Genomic DNA, 13,590 nt, shown 5'->3' on the forward strand with positions numbered 1-13,590 from the left:
ATTTTTGAAAACCGAGAAACAGGCACTTTGGCAGTAATTGAGGCTAACCATTTGGTCACACGGATAAGGAGATGGCGATCCAGAGAGAGTAAATCACTCAAACGTAGCGAATATTGGCACAGTCGGAGTGTGGAAGCGGGTTCCAAGAATCTTAGTCTGGTGTTCTTTGGTTACGATGTACAGCCTGACTTTTCTGGTTTGTGTCCAGTTGAATAGAATGAATCCCTCCCTTGTCAGAGGCTGCCAAAGCAAGGACAGATGGACATATGTTTCTTTTATTACATAATTGATGATGTGGAAATGTTGGGGTTCAGAGCAAACGGTCAAGAGAGAATTCTTGAGACATCTTCGGTGCAAAAAGGTGTTTTCACTAAAGCACAGGAACAGAACCCCTGGGCAGAAAGAGCTGCACTGGGGCTGTGAGGGGTGACTGACTGTCTACTTTCAAGTGGGGAGGGGGTTAGGGATAGGAAAAGTCTCTAAGGAATTTTGGAAGCAAGGTTTCCAGGACCTTGAGGGGGCCAGCTGTTGTTAGGAAAATGTCATTTACTCCTGCCTACTAAAACTTTAGTCGTGAGACCCTTTAGATGTGTATCAGGGGCCATATGCTTGGAGGATGATTGCTAACATAGATTTGGGAGGTAGAGATAAAGGAAGTTTCCAAAGGCATTTTTATATGTTAAAGGAGACGTAGGATCCTGGAGGTCGGGATGTTGTTAAGCTAAGATTTGCCTTTTGCCCTTAGCAAAGTATCAACATCCAGGCAGCTGAGTCCCTAGAGGAAGGTCACTCTTCCTGTCTCAAAGGCCTGTCAGTGGCCTGCAGGTTGTCAGGAAATTTAATTTTTTCCCTTGCCTTTTTTTCCCCCACATCCATTAATAGTCTGGTGTTTTTTCCTGATTATAAAACTAGTGCACGTTCACTGTTTCACACAACAGATGGATGTAAAGAAAGTAAAAATCACCGATAGCCCCTGCATCCTGAGATACGCACTGTTGATGCTTTGTATACCCTTCCAGTCTTTTTAGTGAGCATATGTAGGCATAGGGCTGCTTTTAAAAACAAAAACTGGGTCTTACTGTTCAAGTAGTATCACATGTTTGCCTCTTTCACATTAAATTAACGATCTTTAGTAATCTCTATACTAGCAATCAAAGAAATGTACACTGTCCCTTTTTTGTGCTCAAAAACATGACGTTTGAGCTACAAAAATAAAAATTGAAAACAACTCACTACAAGGGTAAAACCAAAAAGAAAATGTAACGGTTTTCTGCAAAATCATATTAGAGCAGTGCATTTTACTGCCTTCAGAATGTCCTTTACCTCTGACCTATATTAATCTCCAGTAAGGCGATATTCTTTTTTAAATATCAGCTTTATTTAAGCATAATTCATGTACATTAAACTGCATCCATTTAAGTTCCTAAGACAGTGGGTTTTATCAGGTGTGTACATAACCCTGAAAATCACGATAGGGAACATTTCCATCATCCCCAAGGGATTCTCTGTGTCCCTTTTCAGTCCCCACCCCATCCAGGCTGTTCTGCTTTTGTTCACTACTGTTTACGTTTTCTAGAACTTTTATAATGGAGTTGTACAGTTACAGTTATCTACTGTTCTGTGTGTGGCCTCAGAGATGCTTTATCAGGATTGGGTTTCATTAGCAGAGAACCAAAATAATAGCCCCTGAATGCCATAGAAGTGAATTTCTTTCTTATGTAAACATCCTCAATCTGAAAGAAAGCTCCTTTCCACACAATCCTCAGGGAGCCAGTCTCCTAACAGCTCACAAGGATTGGCCCTTGTCTTTGTGTTTTGTTTTTTTTAATTTTTTTTTTAATGTTTATTCATTTTTGAAAGACAGAGACAGAGCACAAGCAGGGGTGGGATGGAGAGGAAGGGGGAGACAGAGTCTGAAGCAGGCTCCAGGCTCCGAGCTGTCAGCACCAGAGCCCAACACAGGGCTCGAACCCACGAACCGCAAGATCATGACCTGAGCCGAAGTCGGACGCTCAACCCACTGAGCCACCCAGGCGCCCCAGCTTGTCTTCATGTTTTAAAATGGTAACCAGAGGGGTGCCTGGGTGGCTCTGTCAGTTAAGCGTCCAACTCTTGGTTTCAGCCCAGGTCATCATCTAGTGGTTTGTGGGATCCAGCGCCGTGTCAGGCTCTGTGCTCTCTGTGCTGACAGCGTGGAGCCTGCTTGGGGTTCTCTCCCTCCCTCTCTCTGCCCCTCCTCAGCTTGCGTTCTCTGTCTCTCAAAATAAATAAACGTTAAAAAAAAAAAACAACAAACGAGGTGACCAGAGCTCTAGCCATCACATCTGCAGGAGGCAGATGGTTTCATGTGAATGAGCAGTACCTCATCGTGTGACTACACCTAGCTGCAAGGGACGTCGGGTCCCCTGGTTAGCCACGTATTTGCATCAAAGTCAGGGACGCTGTGACTCTGGAGGAGGAGAGTAGGTGGGGAGATAAACCCCTAACCTGTGCCACAGCCACCTGACACACCCCTACTGCTGGGCGTGCAGGTTTCTTCCAGGGCTTTGGCTGTGATAAGCCATGCTGTGCTGCACCACCTCGTGCCTAGTGCCGGGGCCACTGCTGGATCCCGCTAGCCACATGTGGCCACTTGCATTTACATTCGAATTCGTTAAAACTTAAAAAAAAAAAAAAATTAACGGTTCAGTTTCAAAGACTCCGGCCCCACACGAGTCTTTGGTGAGTCCCAGTGGCTCCTGGCTACCCGGTGGGGCGAGCAGATGTCAGGCATTTATATCACTGCAGAAATTTCTAAGGCCGCGTCTCATCGGGGTGCCCAGCCTGGTGGGCTACGTGCGTGCGGGGTTGACACCTCAGCCAGGCCGCCCTACGCAGGGCCTAACCTGCCAGCCTTGCTGGGGGTAGCCCCACACTGTGCAGTCAGAGTTCTCCCTTAGGCCCAAAGCTCCGGTACCTGGCCTCAGGCAGAATCGGGTGGAGTGTTGGGGGTACAGGAAACAGTGACCGCTGCCTGCGATTCACCGGAGCCCTGCGTCCTAGGTGGGGAGCGTGTTTGCATAGGCTGCGGGCGGCCTTGGCCAGCTTCTCCACTTTTATGTTCTTTCTGTGGGAGGCTAGGAGTGGAAGGAATCGAGTCCCATCCAACCCGCCCTGGCTCAGAATTGCAAAGATGGCACTTCAGGGCGAATGATGGCCTCTGAGCGTTGCCACAACCCAGGAAATGGGGAAGGGCTTACGCGCGCGCCTGTCTTCTGAAAATCATGGTATTTTTAGCTCCAGAATAGTTTAAAGCAGATTTAAATGCACAGTGGATAATGATAACTTTCACAGCTGAGTGATCTCAGAGGACATCTGCTCGGATGCTATTCAAACACGATCTGACTGGCTCAGTGTGTTTATTTTTCTTTTGACAGTGATAAGTGGTGGAGGGGAGAGAGTGAGGGTTTCAAGATCCATCATAAGGCGATTAAACTGGATCGGCGCCCAGGGTCCCCTTAGAAGGGAGGAGTTTACCCTGCCGTGGTCTCCTGCTCCTCCTCCCCCACCTTCTAAAGTGGGGAGGTCAGCCATCTGGGGGAAACTGAGGTGATCCTGACCTGTGTGCCCTGCGGGGAAGGGGGTCACAGAAGGGCCAAGAGGTCGGCTGCAGTCCCAGGCCTTGGACACCCTCATTTGCTTTTTCTCTGGGAGCAGTGACACGAAAGGTCAGAAGCATTGCTCTGGAGCTCAGGGCTCATCCAGTACAGCTCCTGCTTGGATGCTTCCAGTGACCGAGGGCTCACTCCTTTACCTCCACGTCTTTTAGATTTAGTGACATCAGCTCTTCCTGTTAGAAAGTTCTTATCTTGAATCTGAGGTGGCCCCTCTGTGCCTTTCATTCACTGACCCCCAGCGGCCCAGTGTGATCTACCCCCTGGAGAGAACTCTGGGGCCAGGCTGCCTGGTCGGGCAGGTACCCACTGTGTGACCTTGGGGGAACTACTTCCCCTGTGTGTGGGTTTCCTCACCTCCTCTTTGCATGATAATGGGACCCGCCTTGTAGGAATGTGGTGACGATTAAACCAGTTAATACTACAGGAAGCACTTAGAGGGTGGATAAGATTAAGTGTTGTTTTTGTTATTTCTTTCCATAAATCTTTTCTTCTCCTAAGCCTACCCTGTTTACTTCCTAAGCCTTCCTGAAGGCCAGAGAGGCACTCCCCTTTGACACCTGACTGGCTGCAGAGGGTTCAGGAAGGTCTCTGACCCTAGGTGGGGTGGGAGTGGCTGGGCCACGTTAGCCACACCCTGGAAGCAGTAAGGCCCAGCAAAGAGAGTTGGCCTGAGGGGCCGGACGTAGGGCCTGTCGTCCTGGGAAGCCACTGAACCTCCCTGAGCCCGCCAGGGGGCTGGGTACACACGTGTGAGGGCTGTCCGGAGAGTGCCGGTGAGACTGTGCACAGGGGCCTCACTGGGGGGCACTTCGTAAATAATCCCTCTCTCCTCTGGGTCTAGGAGCCCCCTGGTGGAAGGAAGCTGTTTTATCTCCTTCGCTATATAGACATGTATTGTGGTTGGTTTGTCAAGTAACCCCCAGAATGGGTCCCATCGTGGCGAAGGGGGCACAGGAGACAGTTGAGGGAACGTCGGAGAGCCATTTTAACAGTCTAACCATCTGGGTCCTTGACATGTTGCCATGGTAACTTCAATAAAACCATTTGGCAGGCTCACCCGGCAGTTGGCCTCACGGCCTGGTGGTCAGTCCTCCTACAGGTCCCCAGGTGTCTCTTTGTTGCCTCAGCACTGTCCCACTTATCTGCAGCCCCAGGGCAGGCCACAGCTGTACCAGCTTTCCTGGAGGGATGTCACCACCTTAGAAAGGCCTTGAAAGATCTTCTCTAAGCCCCGAATTTTAATACTGAGGCCAAGAAGGCTCAGAGAGGTGGAGTAATTTTCCCAAGGTCACACAGCAGAGTCAGAACCAGAGACCATCTGGATATCTGTGCGTGTGCTTTTGGTGCCTCCCCATGGCTTGCTTAGTCCGGCTCCTCTGCCAGGAGGGGTGTCTGGGTCTGTCTGGACCCAGCCCTGCGTGTTCTTACCATCCCCGGCTCGTCTTTGCACAGCGCCCCACGTAAAAGGTCAGGGTGTTGTTTTGCCCCTCCGCACCTCAGGGCTCCTCTCACACTGCCTGTCCCCTCCTCTCTTCCGGATGCTGCCAGACCCTAGAGTGTGCCACGCCAGGAACCGCCCACTTCCTGCGTCAGTGAGCGCACACAGTGTGTACTTGGGGAGAGATGGCCGCCGTCGGGGCCTCACGAAGCCTGCAGTTCACATTGCCTGTGTGGCCGGAAGGGGTTGGGAGGCTTTTGCAGGGTCCGGACAGAAGTCGGTAGCTTTTGGAAACCTAAGCGCTCTGCAGAAGACCCGATTCCTCGTCAGCTCTACCTGCAGCTGTAGGAAGCAGGGTCTAAATGGAGTCGGGCCTCTGTAGGGCGAGACTGACCCCCCCCTGGAGGCTGCTTGGCTGCTCTGTCCGAACAGCTCATAACCTCCCGGGGAGACTAGCGAGAACACAGAAAGTGCGAATTCATCCAAAACCTGCACGTGTTCATGTCGGGTCTCTGATCTTTTTATAACATTTTTTTTATTGTTTATTTTTGAGCGAGCGAGAGAGAGAGTGCGAGCAGGGGAGGGGCAGAGAGAGGGAGACACAGAATCTGAAGCAGGTTCCAGACTCTGAGCTGTCAGCACAGAGTCTGACATGGGGCTCGAACTCATGGGCTGTGAGATCATGACCCAAGCTGAAGTCAGTCGCTTAACGGACTGAGCCACCCAAGCACCCTGTGTCAACTTTTTTTAAAAAATGTTTATTTATTTTTGAGAGAGAGACAGGGACAGAGGATCCGAAGCAGGCTCTGTGCTGCCAGCACAGACCCCATTGAGGGGCTCGATCTGATGAACCGCGAGATCATGACCTGAGCCAAAGTCGGACGCTTAACTGACTGAGCCAGCCAGCGCCCCCATCGTCAACTCTTTGAGGACAAGCTTTGGGCCGCATTCTGTCTTTGCAGCTCCTCCCTGGGGGCGCCCTCAGCCCCCACGTCCTCTGCCACCAGGGCCCGCCCCCACACGGCATGCTTAATACACATGGGTTGAAAGGAAAATCAGATTTTCGGTACCTCTTGCAGAACATCACTTTCTGCCCAGGTTATAATTATCGTCACACGTTTTGTTGTCCCATTAGGCCAGAGGTAGGCAAACTTTTTCTGTAAGGGCCACACGGGAAATGTTGTGGGCTTTGTGGCCCCTATGGTCTGTGTCGCAACTACTCAAATCTGTTGTTAACAGCGCCAGGGCAACCACAGATGGTACACAAATAAGCAGGGGTGCATGGCTTCCAGTACGACATTATTTACCCAAACATGCAGATGGCCCTTCGTTTGCTGACCCCTGAACCAGATTATCCACTCCTGGAGAGGCAGGTCTGTGTCTCATCTGCCTTGTGTGTGGCGAGTTCATGCAAGAGCGGGGGCCCCACGAGTGCTTGCATAGGGATAATTGCATGAGGCAAAAGGCTGAAACTTGACCGGCACATACGTAGACCTACGGACCCAGCAACTCCACTGCTGGGTACACACCCAACCGAAATGCCCGCTTGTGGTCACCAAGGGATATGGGCCGGCGTGGCCACAGCAGCACCATTTGCCGTGGCCCCAAACTGGGAACTACCCCAATGCCAAGGGTGGCTCAGTCAGTTAAGCATCTGACTTCGGCTCAGGTTATGATCTCGCAGTCCGTGAGTTCGAGCCCCGCGTCGGGCTCTGTGCTGACGGCTCGGAGCCGGGAGCCTGCTTCGGATTCTGTGTCTCCCTCTCTCCCTGCCCCTCCCCTACTCATGCTCTGTCTCTCTCTGTCTCTCAAAAATGAATAAACATTTAAAAAAAAATTAAAACAAACTGCACTGTATTCACACGGTGGAGTGCAGAACAGCAATGAAAATCAGTGTGCTGTAGGTAAAAATACAGCTAAATCTCACAAACATGATGTCCAACTGAGACAAAGACACAAACGGTTACATACTGTGCGCCTCTTTTCACATAAAATTTCAAGACAGGTAAAGCAAATCTATGCTGGTAGAAGCCAGGAGACTGGCTACCTTTTGGGGGTGCCGACTGGAAGAGGGTGTGAGGGTGGCATTCTGGGGCACTGGTTCCGTTCTGTTTCTGGATCAGGGTTCCGGTTACAGGGCGGTGTTTGGTTTGGGAGCATATCATCGAGCCGTGTGCTTGTGACCCGCATACCTTCCCGTATGACCGTTCAAGCTGAATAAAGCATTTGGAAACAAAAAAGACAGAAAGTCAGTTTGTGCAAACAATGTTTAGCCAGAGACTACGAGCAACCGTTCTAGCTCTCTGGCCGATGTTCCTCGGCTGCTGTCTCCTACTAACCCCAGACCCGGGCTCTTGGTGCTACGAACGGGAGCACAGAAGGCTGGTCCCTCCTTTTGTCTGTGACAGTCAGGGCACAGGAGCCGACGCCGGGGACGCTGGGGCGGAGCGTTCCGACCGCGGGCCGGGGGTCCCTGCCTCCGCCTCTGCTCCCACCTTCCCAGCCCTCTTGTCTGCGGCGGGTGTGTGACGGGCATGCCTGGGCTTCCCCGATTCCTTCCAGAACATCGTAGCCGTGGGCGCCGGGTTCTGCGATGGCCTCCACAGCGGAGACAACACCAAAGCTGCTGTCATCCGCCTGGGGCTCATGGAGATGATCGCTTTCGCCAAGATCTTCTGCAAGGGCCAGGTGTCCACGGCCACCTTCCTGGAGAGCTGCGGCGTGGCTGACCTGATCACCACCTGCTACGGAGGCCGGAACCGCAGGGTGGCCGAGGCATTTGCCAGAACCGGGAAGGTAGCCCCTGGCCTGCCCTCGCCCACCCCTCCTCCCTCACTTGAGACTCTTGGGCCGGGGCGAGCCACAGTGCATCGGAGATAGAGCCCAGCATTTGTCGTTTGCTGGGCGTGTCCTGCCCATGCCTGTCTCCTTTCCCTTAAGGGTACTGAGGCCTTAGCCCTGTAGCTTGTAGGTCTCTCTTTCCTTGGCTCGTAGGTGGGGATCGCAGCTCCCTTCCCCAGCTCACCTCTTGAAAGAAGGGATTCTCTAGTCTTTACCATAGCATTTGCATCCTTGTTTTTAAGACCATTGAAGAGTTGGAGAAAGACATGCTGAATGGACAGAAGCTCCAGGGACCTCAGACTTCTGCTGAAGTGTACCGGATCCTGAAACAGAAGGGGCTGATCGACAAGTAAGTACCCCGCAATGTCCCTGCGACCAGAGGGGGGCCACCCCCTGCTTCCCTCCTGACCGCCAGCCCGGCCGGTGCGCACGGGCACAGCTGCTTGACAGGTGCGTGCAGAACTCCCCTGGATTAGTTCCATCCTTAGCGCGATGCGAACTTCTTCCTGCCCTGGAAAGGAACGCTGACACAGACCCGGGCCCCACCTCAGGGAGCAGAACTCAATTCTGTGAAGCTCGTTACAAAACATGAAGTTTGAGGTTCTGCTTATTCCTGCAGGATGTTTGCCAAGAGCCCCGTGTCCTAGGTTTTAAATTAAAAAGAAAATGTTATAAACAGATGTAGTCTTGAGGGGCGCCTGGGGGGGCTCAGTCCATTGAACATCCGGCTCTTGATGCTGGCTCAGGTCATGATCTTACGGGTCTGTGAGTCGGAGCCCCGCGTTGGGCTCTGTGCTCACAGTGTAGAGCCTGCTTGGGATTCTCCTCTCTCTCTGCTCTTCCTCCCTTTCTCTCTCAAAATGAATAAATAAGATTTAAAAAAAAAAAAAAAAAGATACAGTGTTGTTAATAAAATGTCAAACAATTGAGAAGAGAAGAAAGTGGAGGTTACTCCGGAATTCTACCCCTAGAAGGGCCCTGTGTTAAGGTCTAGTGAGCAGCTTTGCAGTCTCTGGGTCCTCTGTGACCCTTCCGAGCTGCGAAACTATTCAAGGTGGGCTTGGGCCGGCTCCATTTGCCACTCGATCGAGGGAGTAAACCCTATAGCACCACAAAAGCTGCCACCCTCTCCGTGGCCGCCCTGTGGCCTACCTGCCACACAGCCCTTTATCTTGCTGGTTGGCTGAACCTTCATCCCCAATCAGGATGCCAGCTGATATTAGACACCATCTAATAAATGCGCACATGGACGTATGTATGCGCATATTCTGTGTATCCTGAACTCTTCGGGAGGGAGGGGGAAGGCCTGGTCGCCCGGAAGAGGAGGGGGCCGGGCAACGGTGAAGCTGCCAATAGTGGCCAATCTGGAGCACACGCTTCTCGCTGAGCCGGTGGTGGTTACGGACGTGCGTGCTGGTGTGTTTCCTTCATCCTCTCCATCCAGTCCGGACATCTGCTGTTCCCGACCACACACCGTTCCCTCCCCTACGCCCAGCTGTCCTCTCTGGACCAGTACAAACTGAGCAGCCTTCGCGCTCCCCACGAACAAGTGGAAATGAAGGAGGGCAGGGCATTGGTCTTCCTTCTTTAATGGCTTTTCAGAGCGGCCCGGCAGAGATGGAAGTCACAAACAGGCCTCCGGAGGTGGAGAATTACCTTTAAATCGCGACTAAAAGGAAGATCCCTCCGATGTGCCCCGGTTTTCTTTACGTACTTAACTGCACACAGTAGTGTGTTTGTGGCAGGTCCACTTTGATGACCGTTAAGTATTTATCAGGAATTTTTTTAAGTCTTAGGAAAATACTTGGCTGTTGGCGGATGATGATTATGTCCCAGTCACAGTTTTAAAGTGGCATCTGTGTGCTACCATGGGGTGTATTCGATAGGATCCTATCATTGGACGAGTTGGCCGGGGTTACGTAGTCATCGTGGAACTCGGGGAGGCCGCGGAATGGACCTGGCTTTCTGGGATCAGTACCTGCCTGTTTGAAAAAGCAGGTGTAATCAAGCAGGCGACACTCACCTCTGAGCGGATGCTCCTCCTCTGTCCTGTCCCATTTTCGTTCTTCTGATTAGAAACTGAACAGGCCTGAGCCTGGGCTTAATGAGGTCGCTGCCGGGTTCTAGGGCACAGCACGCTCCCCCCAGGCCACAGTGCAGATCCTGTGGGGCCCTCCCTTCCCCTACACCGCCTCCCAGAGCCGCTCAGGCCGAGCCTCCCTTCTGCTCTCTGCCCTCGACATCACCTCTTACCTTGATTTTTTCCCTGTTTCATCCCAGCCATCACTACCTGGTCTTCCTCCCTTTCCTTCTCCTCTCCCTTCTCTTCTCCATGGCTACAGAAACAGCAGTGAGCCAGAGGGCAGCATTTAAGGCCCCCTTGTGGCTTACGAGCCAGGTGGTCTTGGGTAGGTCATATTTTTATCTGTCCTGTGCCCCAGTTTTCATTATCCACCGAATGGAACTGGTGGACCTGTGATTGCCACGGTGCCTTCTCCCTGGAGTATTCACATTCACAAGCTTCCTGCACATCCAGAGCGAGTCCTTTAGGTTGGCATCTGGGGCAGCCTCTCAGTCGTGTTCCAGCTGTCCTTTCTAACCGTCCTGTTAACCCTTACGACCCCTTCTTCAGTTGAAGCAGACCTCCCTTTGCCCCAGACACCTCCTTCTCGGACTTCTGTGTGCGTCTGTCCTCCTGCTGTCTGGTCTGCCTGGACGGCCCTGCTCGATGTCCACGTCAGCCCTGACCATCCTCGGGGTGGCCCGGGTCTGTCCTCGGAGAAGCCTTCATCCATATCCTCCAGACACAAATATCTTTCCCCGCTCTGAACATATTGTTTACACAGGCGGCCAGCAAACTTGTTGTGGAAAGAACCACATAATAAATATTTAGTCTTTGCAGCTTACATATAGCTCTCTGTCATATATCCTTTTTTTTCCCTTTTACGGCCTTTGAAACATGTAAGAATCGTACTTCGCTTGCGGGCAGTACAAAACAGGCCACAGAGCAGACTGGCTTCTCAGGCTATGGCTCGCGGGCCCCAGGTGTAGACCGTACCTCTGCTCATGTGCTGTGGGCTTATTACATAAATGTACAGTTTCACTTTCTTTCTTCAGATTTGGAGGGGGGGCAGGGAGCACGTGCTCTTGTTAAAAAAAAGAAATTTGATGCTTTTTAAAAAAAAATTATTTAGAGAGGGAGAGAGAGAATGTGCACACACAAGTCAGGGAGGGCCGGAGAGAGAGGGAGAGACAGAATCCCAAGCAGGCTCCCCGCTCTCAGCACGGAACCCGATGCAGGGCCTGACCCCGTGAGGTCATGACCTGAGTGGAAACCAAGAGTCGGACACTTACTGAGTCACCCAGGCTCCCCAAGCATCTGACTCTTTTTTTTTTCTCGTTTTCTTTTTTTTTTTATTTCATTGGATTTAATTTTTTTTTTTTTTTAATATAATTCACAGTCAAATTGGCCAACATACAGTATGTAAAGTGTGCTCTTGGTTTTTGGGGTAGATTCCCGTAGTTCATCGCTTACATGCAGCACCCAGCGCTCATCCCAACAAGTGCCCTCCTCAATGCCCATCACCCACTTTCCCCTCTCCCCCACCCCCTGTCCACCCTGAGTTTGTTCTCTGTATTTAAGAGTCTCCTATGACTTGCCTCCCTCCCTCTCTGTTGGTAACTGTTTTTTTCCCTTCCCCCATGGTCTTCTGTTCAGTTTCTCAAGATCCACATACGAGTGAAAACATATGGTATCTGTCCTTCTCTGACTGGCTTATTTCACTGTGCATAATACAGCATCTGACTCTTAATTTCAGCTCAGGTCATGATCCCAGGGTTGTGGGATTGAACTCTGTGCTGAGCCTGGAGCCTGCTTAGAATTCTCTCTCTCCCTCTTCCTCTGCACCTCCCCTGCAGGCTCGCGCGCTCTCTCTCTCTCTCTCTCTCAAATAAAACTTAAAGAAAGCCAAATTCTGGAACAAGGCACACAGTGAAAAGTGGCTCTTGATCCCCACCTTAGCCGCAGGCACTCTCTGGGTTTAGTATCTGCTTCCGTTTCTGTAATGGGTGCTCTGCTCCTCGTTCGGCTCAGTCCCTTGCTTTTCTTCACGTTAGGATATGATTTGAAGATCGTGCCCCATCCACACCTATACATCTCATTTAATGGCTGCAGAACATCCCACTGTGTGGGAGAACCATGGTTTATTTAACCAGTCTCCCCTGGATACAGAGTAAAGTTGTCTGGGTTTTTCTTCTGCTGTCAGCTTGGCTTTATTAAATTTCCGGTGCGTGCATCTTTGTGAGCCCGTGTGAGTGTATCATGTTTGTATTCGTTTGTGAGGGCTGCCATTACAAAGTCCCACAGACCGCGAGGCTTACGCAGCAGAAATTTGTTTTCTCACAGTTCTGGGGGTTTAAGATCAAGGTGTCTGCAGGTGCCTTCCTCGGAGGCCTCTCTTCTTGGCTTGTGAATGGCCATCTTCCCCCTGTGTCTTCACATGGTCTTCCCTCTGTCCATGTGTGAGTCCTAATCTCCTTTTTTCGTAAGGACACCAGCCATACTGGTTTAGGGCCCACACTTATGAACCCCTTAATTACCTTCTCATGGGCCCTCTCTCCAAATATAGGTACTGGGGATTGGGGCTTCATTGGATGAACTTGGGGACTGTAAGCACAATTCAGGCCAGAACAGTGTTGTAAGCTCCTTGATGGCTGGGGCCTTATTTATTTTTTATTTCTTTTAAATGTTTTATTTATTTTTGAGAGAGAGAGAGAGAGAGAGAGAGAGACAGAGAATACAAGTGGGGCAGGGGCAGAGAGAGAAAGGAACAGAGGATCTGATGCAGACTCCATGCTGACAGCAGAGAGCCCGATGAGGGGCTCAACATTGCAAACCGTGAGATCATGACCTGAGCCGAAGTTAGACACTTAATCGACCAGCCACCTAGGCATCTTTTTTTTTTCTTCTTAATTTTAAGTTTTATTTATTTAAGTGATCTCTACACCCAGTGTGGGGTTTGAACTCAATGACCCTGAGATCAGGAGCCAGCCAGGCGCCCCGGGGCCTGATTTATAACACCTTACAGCCTGCACCTGGCTGAAGCCTGACACTTTGTAAGCCCTCAGTATCCATTAGTGGGATGGCTGATTGATCGGCTAATGTCGATATTTTTCTGTGAAATATTGTCTTTTGCCCTCCTTTCACCTCTAACCTCATTTAGAGAGTTCCCCAAATGGATCTAATTGGCCTTGTAGCGTTTTATGTTACAGAAAATAGCATTTAGACGGTCAGTATGGCCGAGGGGTTGAATGTTGGCTCCAGAGTCAGAAACTGTGCCTCAGTTTCCTTGTCTATGAAATGGGGATAATATTATCCACCTCACAAGGTGGTTGTGAGAATTAAAGAAGTTACTTGTCCATAGAAATTCTTTCCCCCATACTCCACATATCTTGTTAACATCCCATCTACATAATCCATTTTGGAGGGTGCTGGTTGTGAAACTCAGGGGTACTTTTGGCTGCAAGAGCAATGCCCAGTTAAAAACGCCTTGAACATGGGGCACCTGGGTGGCACAGGCGATTAGGTGTCTTTGGTTCAGGTCATGATCTCATGGTCCATGAGTTTGAGCCTCGCATCAGGCTCTGTGCTGAGAA

General features: G+C 50.9%; 1 protein-coding gene across 1 annotated transcript in view; it reads left to right on the forward strand.

Annotated features, from left to right (window-relative positions):
• The window catches only part of GPD1L (glycerol-3-phosphate dehydrogenase 1 like), a 57,070-nt gene that overhangs the window by 38,394 nt on the left and 5,086 nt on the right, over positions 1 to 13,590 (forward strand). The window contains exons 6-7 of the mRNA XM_027040847.2: positions 7,657 to 7,890; positions 8,178 to 8,284. Of these exons, the coding sequence (XP_026896648.1) occupies positions 7,657 to 7,890; positions 8,178 to 8,284 (341 nt within the window). The remainder of the gene's footprint in view (positions 1 to 7,656; positions 7,891 to 8,177; positions 8,285 to 13,590) is intronic.

Source organism: Acinonyx jubatus, chromosome C2 (genome assembly GCF_027475565.1).
Source record: "Acinonyx jubatus isolate Ajub_Pintada_27869175 chromosome C2, VMU_Ajub_asm_v1.0, whole genome shotgun sequence".
NCBI lineage: Eukaryota > Metazoa > Chordata > Mammalia > Carnivora > Felidae > Acinonyx > Acinonyx jubatus.